Below are 19,043 nucleotides of genomic sequence, written 5' to 3'. Positions count from 1 at the left end.
GGGTCCACATAACTGCCCCTGCACCTCCAGTGAGACCTCGTGATACCTGTGCACCTGCCTGCTCCTCACGCCATGGGGTCCTGATGGGCCTGGCGGACCCCAGCATGTGTCCCTGAGTCAGCCGTGCCCACTCCAGCTGCCCTCGGCACTGTAGACCTGGTATGCGCAGCAACACGTGGCGTAAATTCAGGCCCCTGTGGGCTCCCTGGCTGACGCTGCCTCTGCCTGGCCTCTCGTGCCTGTCTCCTGGCAGGTCACCCCCGAGTGTCTGTCCATGGCCTCTCCCAGAGAGGCCCAGCCCCACTCCCAGCCCCCTCTGTCCTCACGTGGGCAGGGGCCACGCCAGCAGGCCGACCACCCGGTATCTGCACCTGGTTTGGTCTCCGTGCCAGCTCCCTCTGCAGTGGGGCCGGGAGGGGTCTCCACCGTGGCCTCTCTGACCCTAGACACTGCTTCTGGCGTCCCAAGAGCCGCGCACTGAGGGAGGTATGGTCCTGGCATCCCCAGGTCTCCCACGCGCAGCCACGGGAGCGTCTTCCACAGATGCCCCCCATCCCCGTCCCTTGGTGGCCGGGCCCCCCGCACTTCCCTTCCACTTCGATGGTGACGTCCACACTCCTGTGCCCCCGGATCCCTCAGTCGGCGTCCCTGTCGGCGGGCTGGTGGCTGTGGCCCTGCCTGCTGGGTGCCGGGCCTCAGCCCTGCGCTGCTGGGAGCCTGGGGAGCCGGGACTGCTTTGGTGCTGCCGCTCAGGGCGTGCGTGGTGCCGGCAGCCGAGGGCGCGGGGCGGCTGCTGGGTGGGACATCGACAGGGCTTTCTGGGCGCGGGAGCAGCGAGTGAGGTGTCAGAGGAGGCCCTGGCTCACCGCTCTCCCCGTGGAGGTTTGCGTCGAGGCTGGCAGAGGAGTGGGCTCTGGACCACAGCCCGTTGAAGCTGTCACGTCCGTGGGGCAAGTTCAGGAGAAGCTGCTCTGAGAGTGGGGTCAGCAGGGGTGGGGCTGCTGGGCGTCCCCCCGCATGCAGCGCCAGGCTGGCCGTGTCCGGGCACCTGCGGGAAGCTGCTGGCCCTGCCTGCTCCAGGGCAGCTGTGCACGAAGCCTCTGACCTTCACCCGTGGTTCAGAGAGGGGAGGCAGGCTGCCCCGGGCCACCCAGCCCAGGGGGGCTGTGGCGGGGTGCGGCCTGGCACCCGTCTCTCACGGGGCAGCTCTCAGTAAACTTTTGCGCGGTGATGCTGAGGTCCAGAAGAGTCGCCCGCACCATTGGGAATCGCGGCCTGGGGGCCCCGGGTTGTACCGTTTCCTCTGGGCCTGCACAGAGAGAGTTTGCGGAGAGAAACCTGCTCGCGGGAGTGCAAATTAGCTGTGGAGGAGAACTGGGGGGTCCCCAACAAGCCAGCCGCCGTCCAGTCCAGCAGCCCCGCCCTGGGCACACATCCCAGCGGTGAGCCAGGGTTTCTGCACCCCCAGGTCCTTGGCAGCTCGGGAGTGGGCTCCGCCGAGTCCCTCAGCAGGTGGACGCGGGAGAACGTGGCGCGGGATGCCACGCAGCCCCAGAAAGAAGGAAATCCGGTCGCCTGCCTCAGCCTAGGTGGAGCTGAAGGTTCTCTGTTACACGAAACGCGTCAGACACGGAAGACAAACACCAGCTGCTCCCGCTGTGTGCACAGGCTGACGGGAACCGCACAGTGGCTGAGCACACGGCGCTGGCTTCCGGGGCTGGAGGCGGGGACAGGCGCCAGTCCCGGGGCGAGGAGAGCTGCAGGTGTGTGGACATTGCGGGCCTCTCGTGTGCTGGGCGTACATCTTGAGTGTTCCAACCACACCGAAAACCAGTGGTGGCTGCGTGGATCAGCTTCCTCATGGCCGCCGTTTCCCCGTGGAGGTGTGGATCGGAGCGTCACGCTGTAGGCCGTGGGTGCCCGTGATTTTTGTCCGTTCCATCTCAGCGAGGTGGGAAGAGCACCAGGCACTCAAGGTCAGGAAGCAGCCAGCCCAGCTGAGGGCACGGGCGAGACAAGGGCACGGGGCAGGGCTCCCTGGATGGCACCGTGCACCCGCGGTTGCCATGGTCTCCTGTTGCTGGGGGAAGCCCTGGTGCACCCAGACCTCCCCCAACAAGGCACCTCTGCCCCCATGGCAGGGGTCACGCGCCCACCAGTGGGGACACGGGCATTCGCAGGGGACCAAGCCCTCCCAGCCCCTGCATATGGCTCCCCATGCCCCTTCCTGTGACGGGGGTGGGGCTGAGGCTCCAGGCCGCGGTCAGTGACTGGGCTTCGGGACAAAGGGCCAAGGGAAGTGCGGGGACACAGACGGTAGGAGGGCTCAGCCTGAGGTGGTCACCTGTTCCTGTTCCCACTGCAGGCCTGGCCAGTGTTCCCAGGGTGTACCCAGCCCTTGGTCCGGCAGTCATCCACCCATGCAGGGCTGGTGTGTCCCCTGCTAGCAGCGGAGGGCTGGGGACCAGCTGTGTGAGCCTCAGCTTCCACAGAGAAGAACAGGCATCAGTGGGAGGTTGGGCGGAGCAGAGTGTAGAACGGGTGTGGGCTGGGGGCCAGGGGAGAGGGAGTGACGGAGGCAGGGAGACAGACAGACGGAGGCAGGGAGACAGAGACAGACAGAGACAGGGAGACAGACAGAGGCAGGGAGACAGACAGACGGAGACAGAAGACAGACGGAGACAGAAGACAGACAGAGACAGGGAGACACAGATGGAGACAGGGAGACAGACAGACGGAGGCAGGGAGACAGACAGACGGAGGCAGGGAGACAGACAGATGGAGAAACAAGACAGACAGACAGACAGAGACAGAAGACAGATGGAGACAGGGAGACAGAAGACAGTCGGAGACAGGGAGACACAGATGGAGACAGGGAGACAGACAGACGGAGACAGAAGACAGACGGAGACAGAAGACAGACGGAGATGGGGAGACACAGATGGAGACAGGGAGACAGACAGACGGAGACAGAGAGACAGAGGCAGGGAGACAGAGAGACAGAGGCAGGGAGACAGACAGACGGAGACAGAAGACAGACAGAGATGGGGAGACACAGACGGAGGCAGGGAGACACTGGCAAAGGCAAGGAGACATGTGCATCTGCAGACGTGGCCAGGCCTGCGTGACTCTGCAGGGCCTACCACGTGCATCGCTCCTGTAGGGCACACTGCCCCACCCACTTGGCTGCTCAGCTGCCCCTGTGCAGTGGACGCCCTGAGCAGCTGTGTGCCACGCCTGCCAACACCCAGAGCCCAGGAAGGACAGCTGGTGTCCAGCCCCAAGGGCAGGCCCAGGTCCCTCTGGGGTGGGAGTCAGGGAGGTGGCCGGAGTCAGGCGGCACGGCGGGGTCGAGGGGAGGAGCCTCAGAGCAGTAGCAGGCTTGGGGTCGCCTATCAAGGACCTGACGCATCCCCAGCCTCAGCAGCGGCGTCCCTGGACAGCAGTCACGTCCAGCATGGGATGATGGACGGAAAATGCCAGGTGCACTTGGAGACTGTTGGCGACTGTGTGCTGGGTGGGAGCGCCAGGCCTCCCAGTGAGCCCCACGCCGGCCTGCACTGGGGACCGCGAGCCAGTGGGGAGGCTGCCCTGGGGAGTGTGGGCTGGAGTCCACACACTCTGGAGAGGCTCTGGACCCTGGTGTGCACACCTCCCCGCACAGATCACACAGACCCCCGTGCTGGCCGAGCCGGCGCCCACTGCTGGCCCCTGAGCCCTGACTCCTGCAGATCGGGTCTCTGAAATGACCCCTGTGGCTGACCTCGCTTCCTCTCTGGTGACTGCTTTGGGAGAGCGCTTTCCCATGGGGGCTTTTATTTTAAAATTGTAAGGATTCGGTCTGAGGCAGAAAAACACAGTGACCCGCGCCGCGTGCCCTGTGGTTCTGATCTGTCAGCGACAGGTGCTAAAAATACTTGGGATTTCCTGGAGGGAAGATGCTGCCAACCAGGTTGGCCTAAATCTCCTTCCTCAAGCCGGACGTGACCGCTGTCTAGGGGCACTGCCGCCCAGGCTGGGACAGACGAGCTCAGGGCATCCCTTCCCCCACAGCTGAGAGAGGCCACCAGCCCGCTGCCCTCCCAGCTCCCGCCCCGCCCACCCGGTACCCTCTGTACCAAACTGGGTCTCGTTTGGGCCCTATGGCCTCCCTTTCTTTGGCTGCTCCCTCTCCAGGCGCTGCTCCCTGCGCTGGGCGCCTGTGACGCGAGCCCGGCTGACCCAGCCTGCACCTGCAGCAGCAAAACTGCTGTGTCTCAGCGGCAGTGGGCTGACGCCTGTGGGCATGGCTCCTTGCCAGCTGCAAATAAAGGGGCAATTAGCAGACAGTGGACTCTGTAGGAGGGAGGCCAGGGCCGGCCAGGGTCAGCAGCAGGGACCGGCTTTGCCCCGAGCTGCTTTGCCCTCCCGCACCTGGGTTTCCCCACTCTGCTTCTGGTGCCTTTTCTTGGCTGCTGGGCACCAGGCAGGGGTCGACGGCCCCACAAGGGGTCAGGAGCAGGCAAGGTTCTGCCTGGACGCGTCCGCCCATGTCTGAGATAAAGTAGAGCAGGTCTCCAGCCAGCTTGCCTGGGAAGCTTGCTTGGGTGGGTTTTCGAGGGAGGACAGAGACATCAAGAAAAGAAGAAGCCCCCTCGCCTGCGCTCAAGCACTCAGGCCGGGGTTCCACGGCGGCCCCTCTGGCCTCAGGGCCAGGCCTGGCCGCCGCCCGCTGACCCCCGCCCCTTCCCACAAGGGCCTCCTTCACTCTCCCCGCGCAGATCCGGTGCTGACGGAGAAGTTCGGGCGCCAGGCTGCACCATGTGTGACCTCATAGACGGCGGGGTCACCACGCTTCCTGCCCCAGGCTGCTGGCGGGTCATCTCCGGGACCCTCTGTCTCCTGAACGGAGTCGCAGCAATGCGACTGCTCTGTGCTGTTCTTTGTTAATGAGATTGGAGGAGGAGCCCAGGGCGTCTGGCGTGAGCAGTCAGGAAGGGCCGCCAGGCCCGGAGCGTCCCTGGGCATCTGTGAAAACTCGCACTCTGGGTCGCCCACGAGTGTCCTCAGCCGCCGTCAGGTGGGAAGCATGGCCGGAGGTGGCCCGAGGCGGCCAGATCTCGCTGACTCCCGCAGACTCAGCGTGAGCCGTCACGGGCGCCTGCGCTAAGGTGCAGCGCTAGGGTCAGTCCTGGCCTTGGGAATTTGCAAGTGTGGGGTCCAGATGCGTCGTGGGGTGGACAGTGGGCGCCACGTGCCTGAGCCCATGACAGGCAGGGACCCAGAGCCAGCCTGTAGGCTGTGGAGGACCCAGCACTGCATTCCAGGGGGCCTGGAAGTCACCCTCCCTTCCATCCACGCTGATTCTCTGAGCTCCGCCAGGGGAGCCCAGGCCGGGCCCTGGGGGCAGGGGAGCCCAGACATGGCCCCTGCAGCCCTGAGGCAGGGCAGCCATGAGCAGGGGTTGGGGAGACATGTGGGTGCCCGTGAGGCAAGGACGGTGAGGCCCTCCCAGGGAGGAGGTGGAGACAGACCTGTGAGACGGGGGGCTTCTGGGAAGGAGCTGAACAGGGCCAGAGCGGGGCAGGACAGGAAGCTATGCAGGCGGTGGCCATGCACAGGTCAAAGCTGAATGCCCTGGGCCCATCCAGGGAGACACCGGGGACAGGGCCTGGGTGAGGAGACCCGGTGGACATCTGTCAACGGCGCCCAGCCCCATGTGACCCAGGCAGGGGACGGACCGTGGGCAGAGCCGGCCTGTCCCTGGTCCAGGGCCAGGGGCCAGGCTCCTGGGCTCCAAGACCTGTGAGGCCCAGAGCTGTGCCCAGGAGCCTGGGGGCTGGCCAAGGGGAGCAGCACTGCTCACATCAGTCAGGATGAAGACTGAGGGTTCGTGTGGAAATTTCCACACTGGAGGCCGTGACACGCACACCTGTCTCCCCTTGTGGGCAGTGCTGTCTGGAAGCTGAGACGTGGAAGGCAGGGGACCTCGTGGGTGGATGTTCCCAGAACCAAGGCAAGGACTTATACGGGGACTTGTACGGCCGCTCACTGATGTGGGGGAGACAGTGTCCAAACCAGCCCCACCGTGGGCCCCAGCTGGCGTCAGCACCCTGGAAGTCCAAAGACTTCAGGAAGCCCCCGGCCACAGTGGAGAGCGTGGGTGCAGTGAGGTCAGGACGTCCCCATGGAGAGGGTGGGTGCAGTGAGGTCAGGACGTCCCCATGAGAGGGTGGGTGCAGTGAGGTCAGGACGTCCCCATGGAGAGGGTGGGTGCAGTGAGGTCAGGACGTCCCCATGAGAGGGTGGGTGCAGTGAGGTCAGGACGTCCCCATGAGAGCGTGGGTGCAGTGAGGTCAGGACGTCCCCGTGGAGAGGGTGGGGACAGTGAGGTCAGGACGTCCCCGTGGAGAGGGTGGGGACAGTGAGGTCAGGACGTCCCCGTGGAGAGGGTGGGTGCAGTGAGGTCAGGACGTCCCCATGAGAGGGTGGGTGCAGTGAGGTCAGGACGTCCCCATGGAGAGGGTGGGTGCAGTGACGTCAGGACGTCCCCATGGAGAGGGTGGGTGCAGTGACGTCAGGACGTCCCCATGGTGAGTGTGGGTGCAGTGAGGTCAGGACGTCCCCATGGTGAGTGTGGGTGCAGTGAGGTCAGGACATTCCCCTGGAGAGTGTGGGTGCAGTGAGGTCAGGACGTCCCCGTGGAGAGGGTGGGTGCAGTGACGTCAGGACGTCCCCATGGTGAGTGTGGGTGCAGTGAGGTCAGGACGTCCCCATGGTGAGTGTGGGTGCAGTGAGGTCAGGACATTCCCCTGGAGAGTGTGGGTGCAGTGAGGTCAGGACGTCCCCGTGGAGAGGGTGGGTGCAGTGACGTCAGGACGTCCCCATGGAGAGGGTGGGTGCAGTGACGTCAGGACGTCCCCATGGTGAGTGTGGGTGCAGTGAGGTCAGGACGTCCCCATGGTGAGTGTGGGTGCAGTGAGGTCAGGACATTCCCCTGGAGAGCGTGGGTGCAGTGAGGGCAGGACGTCCCCATGGAGAGGGTGGGGACAGTGAGGTCAGGACGTCCCCATGGAGAGGGTGGGTGCAGTGAGGTCAGGACATTCCCCTGGAGAGCGTGGGTGCAGTGAGGGCAGGACGTCCCCATGGAGAGGGTGGGGACAGTGAGGTCAGGACGTCCCCATGGAGAGGGTGGGTGCAGTGAGGTCAGGACGTCCCCGTGGAGAGGGTGGGTGCAGTGACGTCAGGACGTCCCCATGGAGAGGGTGGTGCAGTGAGGTCAGGACGTCCCCGTGGAGAGGGTGGGTGCAGTGAGGGCAGGACGTCCCCGTGGAGAGGGTGGGTGCAGTGAGGTCAGGACGTCCCCGTGGAGAGGGTGGTGCAGTGAGGTCAGGACGTCCCCATGGAGAGGGTGGGTGCAGTGAGGTCAGGACGTCCCCGTGGAGAGGGTGGGTGCAGTGAGGTCAGGACGTCCCCATGGAGAGCGTGGGTGCAGTGAGGTCAGGACGTCCCCATGGTGATTGTGGATGGAGTGAGGTCAGGACGTCCCCATGGAGAGGGTGGGGACAGTGAGGTCAGGACGTCCCCATGGAGAGCGTGGGTGCAGTGAGGTCAGGACGTCCCCGTGGAGAGGGTGGATGGAGTGAGGTCAGGACGTCCCCATGGAGAGCGTGGGTGCAGTGAGGTCAGGACACTCCCTGGCCCCGAGTCGGGTGTAGATGGTTGCTTCCCAGGGCAGGAGAAGGGGGTTTGGGTAGAAACCCCAGGGTTCCTGGTGGACTCCCCATTCTTCGTGCTGACAGGTGATGCAACCGTGGCTCCCCACACGCCTTCCTCTGCATGCGGCACCTCCAGGCCGGAAGCCGCCACTCCCAGGCGCGTACACGTGGATTTCAGGCCTTCTCTGAGCGACCGTGCCCAGCCTGGGTTCCTCCTCCAAGCGCGTCGTTGCTGTGGTGCCGGGCGGGGGGCCGGGGAATGGGCTGTGGGCGCTGAGCTGTCCCAGGACCCGCCCGTCTGCAATTGGATGAGTGTTCCCTTTTGCCTCTTTCTTGGCTCAAGTGCCGCCACCAGTGTGGCCGTGACCTGCGGCCCCGGCAGCTCCTCGCCAAGGGCGGGCAGCCAGGCAGCCGCCCCGCTCACAGGTGTGTGTGGAGCCGCCGTGTTTACCTGCACTGCTTTGCAAGACCGGACGAGCAGGAGGCGAGGCAGCAGCCAGGTAGACGTCATCTGCCGCCCGGTCAGGACCTCGGGTGCCTGTGGCTGGGCCTTCCGGGTGTGAAAGTGATGCCTCGAGCCTCTCACTAGTCAGGCAAGAGTCGTGAGGGTGTCTTTATGCGTAAATCCCGGTCACTTTGAATCTGGCTGGTGCTCACCGGAGAGAACGGGTATAAACCCTCAGCTCCTGCAGGCGCCTGGCCCGGAGTTGCGCAGAAAAGCCGAAAGCTCCCCCAGCCCCCGCCACACAGACAGGAGCACGCGGGGCTTCCCCTTGCCCTGCTGAGCCCTAGCACCGCCCTGCACGGTGACCGCAAACCTCTGTCCACTTCCACATGGCTCCCTCGCCGTCCTGCTGAGCCCCCTTGCTCCTGGCTGATAGCTCCCCACTGGGATGGGAGGTGCTACCTGTGTCCCCTGACCCCTTATCTCCACTTAGGGCCGCCAGAGTCGCTTCCCGCCATTTCTGAGGTCAGGGACTCTGCCTGTGGCTGCTGACCCGCCACCTGCTCAGTGCAGGCACCTATGTGGTCAGAATCAGGCGCAGACCGGGACCCCTGCTGTGGGTTTGTGGACCTGTCACAGCATGGGTTTCCTTGCTGGCCTGCAGGTCCTTGCGTAGGCAACAGGTGAGCGCCCCAAGAGGTGCCTGGACCTCCTCCAAGGTGTGGGTGGGGACAGAGACCAAAGTGTGTGTTCATCTGTGAGTCAGGTCCCAGCCCTCCTCAGGGTTTCCGCGAAGGCCTTCCGCTCCGCCTGCATCTGTCCCTCGTTCTCTGTGTATGTGTGTGTGTGTGTGTGTGTGTTTCTCTCTGCCCTTTCTCTGTATCTCTTAAAAAATTGATGATAAGTCACTCAGCACACAGCTCTTTGTGCCTCGAGAAACAAGGGCTTTCAAGTGTTGGAACACGGAAGTGCCTTTCTCCAGCCACGTGACCGCCAATCCCCTGGGCAGGTCCCTGGGGCGGCTGGTCGCTGCGTGGGGGTGGGGGGCACCTGCAGGCTTGGGGCAGGGCCACCTCGACTGACACGCCATCTGCTCTTCCCTCAGATGAAATCATGCACCAGGACATCGTGCCCCTCTGCGCTGCCGACATCCACGACCAGCTGAAGAAGCGCTTTGCTTACCTGTCCGGTGAGTGCTGGGAGCTGGTGGGCAGCCGGCGTGGCCCTGGCCCTGAGCAGCTCTCTCACCGGGCTGGACCTGGGGACCATTGGCTAAGGGCCCTTCCGCTGGCTTTGGGGTCACTGTGGCATCCCCACGAAGGAGGCAGCTCTGCACTCGTGGGCAGAGGGGGGCAGAGGGAGGGCAGGGCAGAGCAGGCCGGGCCCTGAGACCGTGGCCACGCTGGCCCCAGACTCTCAGGTCCCAGGGCGCAGGTGAGGCAGCGGGCAAGGCGTCATCTGTGGGTTTGTGTGACTGAATGGGTGTCACAATATGAACAAGAACTGGCGCTCGGAGGAGCTCTCGCTGGGACAAGGCTGTGCCGCTTTGGGAGGGGAGTGGTCGCCGTGAGGAGGTGGGGAGAGCGGGTGTCTTCTCCTAAAAAGAGAAGCCCCAGAGCACAGGGCTGTGACTGACCCCAGGCCAGGGCCGGTGCTGGGCTCTCTGCCAGCTCCTGCCCACTCCCAACCTCTTCAGCCCCATGAAGGCACACGGACTTGGTCCTGCCCTCACCCCGTTCTCCCGGGCGGTCCCCCACTCAACCCAGTGTGCCCCCTTCTTCAGGTCACCCACCAAGCAGCAGTCCAGGAGCTCTGAGCTTTGCAGGTGGAGGCTCCGAATGGGCTGAGTGTCCTTGTTGGGCCTGACTGGACCAGCTGAACCCGTGGAAGGCCCCAGAGATCCAGTGAGAAAGAGTCACACGGCGGAGACTCAGTCTCGCTGACAGTGGAGAAGGCCACGTGGCGAGGCTGTGGCAGCCCCTGGTCCCGAGAGACCTCAGCTCACTTGCAGCCAGCACGGATGCAGGACCTGGCGATGAGCCAGGATTCTCCACTCCTTTTGTCAACTTCCCCAAGCACTCGGGAGCCCTTCCCAGCTCATGAACCCTCTCCCACTCTTTTCTTGTTAGTCTGGGCTCACCTGTTTTCTTAGTGGCGTAGGGTTTCGTGTGGCTGAACTTCCATTCTCAGATTGGCTCTACCTAGGACACTCACCTTGGGGCTCAACCTGAGGCCCTGTCCACCAGCAGCTCCATGTCCCTGCTAGGCGGACACCTGGGATGAGCCACGGTCACAGGCCCTGCTCCAGGGGCCCTCCTGCCAACACCGAGAAGCAGAGATGCTGTGGAGAATTCAGATTCAGGATCAGGCCTGTGGCTTCCTGGTTTCTGTCTGGACACAGCTGCCGGAAGCTGGAGGCTGTACGACTATGGTCTGCATGCTGTGTCCTATTCCCCTGTGGGGTGGCACTAGGGGAAGGGACCTCAGGAAGGTGATGAGGGCATGAGGGGGCCCAGGAGTGGATCTGAACTTCTGTGAGGGGTGGAGGAGCCCAGAGTGCGTCCTTCCACCAACAGACGGACCACTGTGACCTGGGAGGAGGCCTCATGGACACTGGATCCACAGGTACCTTGACCTTGGATGTCCAGCCTCCAGCACCATGAGAATGGCATTGCTGCCTTTGGCAAGGCACTGCTCTTGGTCTTTGTGTTGTCACAGGCGGATGGACTAAGACTCCCAGGCATGAACATACAATCACTGTTACAAACCGCTGTCTTGACGAGGGCTTTCTGACAGTGTGAGGATTCCTGTCTTATTAGTACACACTTCAGAGAGATCCAAGATTGCTGAAGAGGGAGACGTCACACTGACCTCAGCCACAGAAAAACAAAGGAGGGACCATGTGTCCAAGGCACTGATTGAAATTTTCAGTGGAGAATGGACGGAACAGAACAGAACAGAGATTCCATGGAATGGTGAGGAGACAGGACAGACACACAGCCACTGGCCACATGCCACCAGTGACTCCTGAATGTTCACGGAGCCTAGCTGGGAAGCGCCGTCTTCCCAGGTGCGGTGACAGGAACGTGCTGCAGCCCTTACCAAGGGTGGCTTTGACTTGGGGAGAGTGCTGCCGTCCTCGCTGGGGAACTGGCAAGGGCTGATGCCACGTGGCTTCCTCCCGCCCACCAGAGCACCAGTCTCCATGTGCTGTGGTGGAGCTGCAGCCATTCTCTGTCCTGACTCAGCAAACGGTGGGCGACTCCGGCAGGGACAGGCAGCTCCCAGAGTGAGTGCAGACCCCCTGCCCCGTGTGACTGTGTTCTGGGCATAGGCCACGGAGCTGAGGGGACATGGGTTGGTGGGGGTCGCTTTCCCCCATGTGTTCTGACTGCAGAGCCTCAGAGTTAGTTCCCTGTGCACTGGGGACTTGTGGGTCTCTGCTCTGTGGAGTGTGTGTGCCTGGGTGAGTGGTACACAGGTGCTGTGAGCTCACTCTAGGAAGTGAGTCAGCTGGTTCCCCTTAGCACAGAGAAGGGATGGGACTGTGACTACACCAGTCAGCTCCAACGTCCCTCCCTGTATTGACTGTAGACAGAGGTGTTGTACCACACCCAACTTGGATGTCAGTCTAGCCTCTTACCCACCACAAACAGTGGCCAGAGCTCCTGGCCCTACCCAGAACACACCACTGGAAGGAACTCTAGCGTAAGTCTCAACCCTGAGAGGAACATTTCCAGGAATAAAGCCTTCAGTCAAAAATAAATGAATAAAGAGGAGATAACAAGTGATCTCCCAGATGTGTAACAGAAACATGAACAAAAAAGGCAATACAGCAACACGACTCCCCAGAAGGAACACACTCACACTCATTACTGAACTGTGAAGAAGGGAAGATTGACGAAAATACCCGAAAAGCAATTCAGAAGAATTATTGTGAGGTTACTCAAGAGTACAGAGGAACGGTCACGTGAAATAAGGAAACCGCACACGACGCAGGCGAGAAGTTCTCCAAAGAGCGATACTGAAGAAAAATCAGACAAATGTTAGAAATGAATTACTCAATCATTCAAACCAAAAATGTAGTGGAAAACCATAACAACAGACTCAGTGAGGTAGAAAAAGAATATCGTATTTAGAAGACAGTTGTTTTGAAATATCTCAGAGGAAAAAAAAGAAAAAAATTAGAAAGACCAAAAACAGTGTTTTATCTAGGGATACCATCAAATGACCAAATATATGAGATTTGAGAGTTCCTGAGGTTTAGATGAAAAGACTGGCTTGGAAAATGTAATTCAGTGGAATAATAGCAGAAATTTTCCCCACCTTGGAGAAGGATATGGACATCCAAATACAGGAAGTACATAGAATCCCACATAAGTGTGATCGGAAAAGACCCGCACCATGACACGTTATAGCCACATTTTCGAAGCTAAACATAAAGAGAATATCCTAAAATATGCAAGAGATAAGTGCCAAGTCACATTTAAAGGATCTCCCATTAGATTAGCAGATTTCTCAACAGAAACCCTAGAGGCCAGGAGACTGATATAGTCCAAGTCCTCAAAGATAGAAACTGACAACTCAGAGCACTTTATCCAGGGAAGCTCTCATCCACAAATGGAGGTGAAATACAGACCTTCCAGGACACACAAAATTTAAAGAATTTGTCACCAACCAGCCAGCCTTACAAATGAAACTTAAGGACACCAGCACCAGCCCCTTGTACTTCCACAGGAAAGAGAAAGACATTCAGCACCATGAAGGAATGTGAAAGCAGAAAACCTCCCAGTAACAGAACAAAGGACAGTCAAAACCAATGAAAAGAATTTTCATGGAAAAATGGCAGGACCAAGTCATTACTTATCAGTAATAATGTTGAGTGTAAATGGACTAAATTTACCAATTAAAAGATACAGACTGGTTGAATGCATAAAAAAAGAAGACTCATCATTATGATGCAAGAAACTCATTTCACCACTAAAGATACACAAAGACTGAAAGCGAAAGGAAAGAAAAAGATATTCCGCAAATGGAAATAAAAAACAAGTAGGAGTAGCTACTCATATATCAGAAAGACTTCAAAACCAAAACTGTTAAAGAGACAAAGAAGGTCATTATGTAATGATCAAGGGGTCAATTCAATAAGAAAATGTGATGATACTAAATGGTGTATACACCCAATGCAGGGCACCCAGTTTTATGAAACAAATGTTATTGGATAGAAGGGGAGACATAAACTCCAATTCAATAACTATGGGGGGCTTCAACACATTTTGATCAACAGATCAACCAGATATAAAATCAATAAAGAAACAATAGAACTAATCTACACTGTAGACCAAATCAGCCTAGTAGATATCTAGAGGACATTTCATCTCACAGTTGCAGAATACACATTCTTGTAATCTGCATGGAATATTCTCTAAGATCAACCATATATGAGGTGGCCATAAAACAAGTCTGAACACATTCAAAAACTGGAAATCACATTGTGTGTCTTTTCTTACCGTAGTAGACTCAAGCTGGAAATGAACAACAAAAGAAACACTGGAAAATACATAAAGACATGGAGACTGAACAACATGCTCCTGAATGAACAGTGGGTCATAGCAGAAATCGAAAGAGCAATTAAAAAGTTCCTTGAAACAAATAAAAATGAAAACATATAAAAACTTATATGTACAGCAAAAGCACTGTTATGAGGAAATTTTATAAGCAATAAGTACCATCATAAATTGGGAAGTAGCAAATAAATGATCCATCAATGCATCTGAAAGACCTAGAAAAACAAAAACCAAACCCAGAAATTAGTAGGAGAAAAGAAATTTTAAAAATAATAAACAAGGGGCTGGTGCTGTGGTGTAGCAGGTAAAACCACCACCTGCAGTGCCGGCATTCCATATGAGCACCTGTTCAAGTCCCAGCTGCTCTACTTCTGATCCAGCTCTCTGCTGTGGCCTGGGAAAGCAGTAGAAGGTGGCCCAAGTCCTTGGGCCCCTGCACCCACGTGGGAATACCCAAAAGAAGCACCTGGCTCCTGGCTTTGGATCGGCACAGCTCTGGCCATTGTGGCCAATTGGGGAGTGAACCAGCATATAGAAGAACCCCCCCCCCCCTCCACTCTGCTCTCCTTCTCTCTCTGTGTAACTCTGACTTTGAAATAAATAAATCAATCTTTAAAAAATAAAATAGAAATGAAAAACTATGCAAAATATCAATGAAGTGCTTTTTTATAAAAAATAAACAAAATTGATAAACCATTGGCCCAACTAATCCCAAAAAAGGTGAGAAGACCCAAATTAACAAAATTGGAGATGAAAAAGGAAACATTACTAGTGATACCACAAATTACAAAGTCATTAGGAATTATTACAAACTGCTATATGCCAACAAATTGTAAAATCTAGTAGACATGGATAGATTTCTGAACACATTTATTTCCCAAAATTGATGCACAAATACACAGGAAACCTGAATAGACCAAATAAATAATACTGAGATTGAATCAGTAATAAAGACCCTGTCAACAAAGAAAAGCTCAGGACTGGATGGCTTCACTGGTGAATTCTACCACACTTTTAAGGAAGAGCGAATCCGAAGTCTTCTTAAATTTTTCAAAACAATTGCCGGGGGAGGGGGGGACCCTTCCAAACTCCTTCTAGGAGGCCGGCATTACCTTCATTCCAAAACCAGACCACCAAGAAGGAGAACTATAAACCAATATCCCTGATGAGCATAGATGCAAAAATTCTCAACAAAATACCAACAAATTGAATCCAAGAACACCCCAAAAGGATCATCCACCCAAAGTGGGATTTATCCCAGGTATGCAAAGATGGTTCAACATATGCAAATCAATAAATGTGATACATCACATCAACAAAATGAAGGATAAAAACCATATTATTATCTCAATAAATGCAGAGAAAGCATTTAATAAATACAACAAGCTCATGATTCAAAAAACCTTTACAAAATTGGGTATAGAAGGACCATCTCAACAGAATCAAGAAAGCATATGAGAAACCCACAGCCAGCATCATACTGAGTAGTGAAGACTGGTGCATTTCCACTAAGATCTGGAACCAGACAAAGCAGCCCACTCTCGCCGTTAGTATTCAGTATAGTTCTGGCGTTTTAGCCAGAGCCATTATGCAAGAAAAAGAAATCAAAGGATACAAATTGGAAAGGAGGAAAGAAATTATCCCTGTTTGTAGATGACATGAACCTTTATTTAGAGGAACCAAAAGACTCCAATGAGACTATTGGAAGTCATAAGAGAATTCAGCAAAGTTGTAGGATACAAAATCAGAACACAAAAATGAATAGCATTCTTACACACCAACAGTGCTCGAGTTGAGAAGGAACTTGTGAGATCACTCCCTTTCACAACAGCTGCAAAAAAAAAAATTAAATGCCTTGGGATAAATTTAACCAAAGATGTGAAAGAGCTCTGCAATGAACATAGCAGAATCTTAAGGAAAGAAATAGAAAACACCGGAAAAGAGAGAGAGAGAGAGAGAGAGAGAGAGGGAGGGAGGAGACAATCTTCCATGTTTATGCATTGGAGTAAATAATATTATCAATTTCCATATTACCCAAAGCAATCTGTAAATTCAGTGCAATCCCAATCAAAATACCAAGGATATTCTTCACAGATCTAGAAAAAAGCAACCCTAAAATTCTTATGGAAACACAAAAGACTCCAAATAGCCAAAGCAATCTTAAACAATAAAAACAAAGCCAGAAGCATCACTATACCAGATATCAATATATACTACAACTGCTAGAGCAGCCTGATAAGGTACAAAAACAGACATGTGACCTAATGCAAGAAATCGAGCCCTGAGATTAACCCCTGCCCTGCAGCCAACTCAGCTTTGACAGATGAGCTGGAATCACTCCTTGCGGGAAGAACAGTCTTCTCAACAGATGGTGTGGGAGACTGTGCTTCTCCGCAGAAACCGAAACAAGACCCCCGCCTACATCCTACACAAAAGTCGGGTCACAGTGGATCAAGGATCTACACCTGGGGCCGGCGCCGTGGCTCACTTGGTTAATCCTCCACCTGCGGCGCCGGCATCCCATATGGGCTCCGGGTTCTAGTCCCGGCTGCTCCTCTTCCAGTCCAGCTCTCTGCTGTGGCCCCAGGAAGGCAGTGGAGGGTGGCCCAAGAGCTTGGGTCCTGCACCTGCATGGGAGACCAGGAGAAACACCTGGCTCCTGACTTCAGATCGGTGCAGTGCGCCAGCCGTAGCAGCCATTTGGGGAGTGAACCAACGGAAGGAAGACCTTTCTCTCTGTCTCTCCCTCTTACTGTCTATAACTCTACCTGTCAAATAATAATAAAAAAAAGGATATACACCTAAGACCCAAAACAATCAAATTACTAGAGGAAACTTAGGAGAAATGCTGCAAGATATTGGCCAAGGCCAGATGGGATCCCATGAAACTAAGAAACCTGCATAGCAAGAAAACAATCAAGGTGCAAAGGCAACCAACAGAATGGAAGAAAAGATTTGCAAACTGTGCATCTGCTGAAGGGTTACTATTCAGAATCTATAAGAAGCTCAAGAAACTCCAACAAAACAAACAATCCAGCTAAGAAATGGACAAAGATATGAATAGGCATTTTTCAAAGCAGAAAATACAAATGTCCAACAGACGCATGAGAAGATGTTCAGGATCACTAGCCATCAGGGAAATGCAAATAAAAACAATAATGAGGTTTCACCTCACCTGTCATACTGGCTGTCATTCAAAAAATCAAAAACCAACAGATGGGGGCCGGCGCTGTGGCGCAGCATGTTAAAGCCCCAGCCTGCAGCGTCAGCATCCCACATGGGATCCAGTTCAAGTCCCGGCTACTCCTCCTCTGATCCAGCTCTCTGCTGTGGCCTGGGAAAGCAGTAGAAGATGGCCCACGTCCTTGGGCCCCTGCACCCTCGTGGGAGACCCAGAGGAAGCTCCTGGCTCCTGGCTCCTGGCTTCAGATCAGCTCAGTTCTGGCCGTTGCAATCATTTGGGGAGTGAACCAGTGGAATGGAAGACCTCTCTCTCTCTCTGGCTCTACTTCTCTGTAACTCCTCTTTCAAATAAATAAAATAATTCTTAAAAAAAAAATCTGGTGAGGATGTGGAGAAAGAGGTACCCTAATACAGTGTTGGTGGGAATGTAAACTGGCACAACAGTTAGGGAAATCAGTAGGAGATCCCTCAGAAAACTGAAAACAGGTCTACCATGTGACCCAGCCATCCCACTCCTGGGATTATAACAACGGAAATGAAAGCAGCGAAGGAAAGAGTTATCTGCACCCCGTGTTTATAGCACGATAGCTAATATTAGAACCAACCTAGATGTCCATCAGCTGATGGCTAGAGCAAGAAAGTGCAGTCTACGTACACTGCGGAGTATTAGCCATTCAAAGGCCGCCATCCTGACACCTGCTGCAGAATGCATCAGCTGGAGATCATTATGCGAACTGAAATAAGTTATGCTGAAATAAGCCAGATCCAGAAAGACAAAAATCATGTTTTCTCTTATTTGTGGTAGTTTGTATATAGATAAGCTGCTATAGTTTTAATGACCTGTGACTTTTAAAAGATTTAGTATACATGAGTGAAATGGGCATCCTTTCATTTGCTTCCTGTTGAACTGTGGTCTTTTCTTGTTGAATTCTTTATTTAATGGGGGCATTAAGCCCTTCACTAGGATGTAAATTAATAATGTTATCTCAAAAATTAAAAAGGGGGAAGGAGGGAAGTATCATTATATTATTAGAATTGTATCTGTGAACTACCCTGAATCTATTTTCTTTGTATTAATATCCAACGAGAATTGATGAGGATTGTTTTGTAGTAATTACCATGCGTTTGCCGAGACCCTGAGAATCTAATGTATTAATAAATCCCCCTAAAATGCACCTGCAGAAGAGGATGCCTTCTTGTCACGTCTTGTAGGGACATGAGGTCTGCATCATGTCTTACTTACAGCCGTTAACTCGGATACAGATGAGACAAAGCTCAATCATGTGTATGCCTTTGTTCTGAAACAAACAGTATGGTTGAGTTGCCAAAATTCAGTGCTAGATTTTCAGCTATTGACCACGTCAGCCCACCTTGGGCCGGTGCGTTACAAAAGGGGGATCCTGCTCTCAGAAGAAAAGGAGCAGCAGGCACATCTGCCATCCGCGTGGCCACCGCGCGTGCGCTCTGCCCACCTGACCATTTTGTCATGACTAACACGGTCTGCACACAGCTTGTCCGGTGGAAGCCTCTCAGCCACCCCAGGGCTTGTGCACATGTGTGTGTGTGCACACACGTGCAGGTGTGCAGCTGTGTCACAGTCAGCGCCAGCTGCCCTAACAGCACTGCAGACCAGGTGCCTAAACCTCAGGCTGCGTTTCTCACAGCTCTGGAGGCTGGAGCCTGGGGTGCAGGCAGCGGCGCGGCTGCGGTGAGCGAGGCTGCCCCTGGTGTGCAGCCCACGCCTTCTCATTGTGTCTGTCCCTGGCCGAGAGGCTGCGGAGGGGAGACGCTCCCACCACTCGGCCATGAGGGCTGCACCCCCACAGGCCTCACACGGGGGGTTTAGGTCTGCAGCCTAGGACTCTGCGAGACCAGCGTTCAGGCCATAGCAGTGTGCGTGCATCTCTGTGTGTCTGTGTGTGCATATGTACGTATATGGAAATGCATGAAAAAGAAGCACCATGAAAACTGCGTTAAGTTTGCATTTTTGGCACCAACAGAGCCTTCGCTTCTCATTCCATTTTCCCACAAGCTTCGTGCAGCCCTCGCGTGTGCAGGGATGACAGAGCAGGTCACTCCAGTAAAAGGCCCTGTCCTGCAGGCTGCCGCCCAGGCCCCAGGGCCTAACTCCGAGCTCCCGTAACCGTCACC

General features: G+C 55.5%; 1 protein-coding gene across 10 annotated transcripts in view; it reads left to right on the top strand.

Moving 5' to 3' along the window:
* The window catches only part of MCF2L (MCF.2 cell line derived transforming sequence like), a 138,969-nt gene that overhangs the window by 71,519 nt on the left and 48,407 nt on the right, over window positions 1-19,043 (top strand). For all 10 annotated transcript variants that reach the window (XM_051841707.2, XM_051841708.2, XM_051841710.2 and 7 more), the window contains exon 2: window positions 9,248-9,331. In XM_051841707.2, the coding sequence (XP_051697667.2) occupies window positions 9,256-9,331 (76 nt within the window). In that variant the 5' untranslated portion in view covers window positions 9,248-9,255. The remainder of the gene's footprint in view (window positions 1-9,247; window positions 9,332-19,043) is intronic.

Source organism: Oryctolagus cuniculus, chromosome 9, assembly GCF_964237555.1.
Source record: "Oryctolagus cuniculus chromosome 9, mOryCun1.1, whole genome shotgun sequence".
NCBI lineage: Eukaryota > Metazoa > Chordata > Mammalia > Lagomorpha > Leporidae > Oryctolagus > Oryctolagus cuniculus.
Note: the sequence above shows the minus strand (reverse complement) of the source record. Positions and strands in the feature narration are given on the sequence as shown.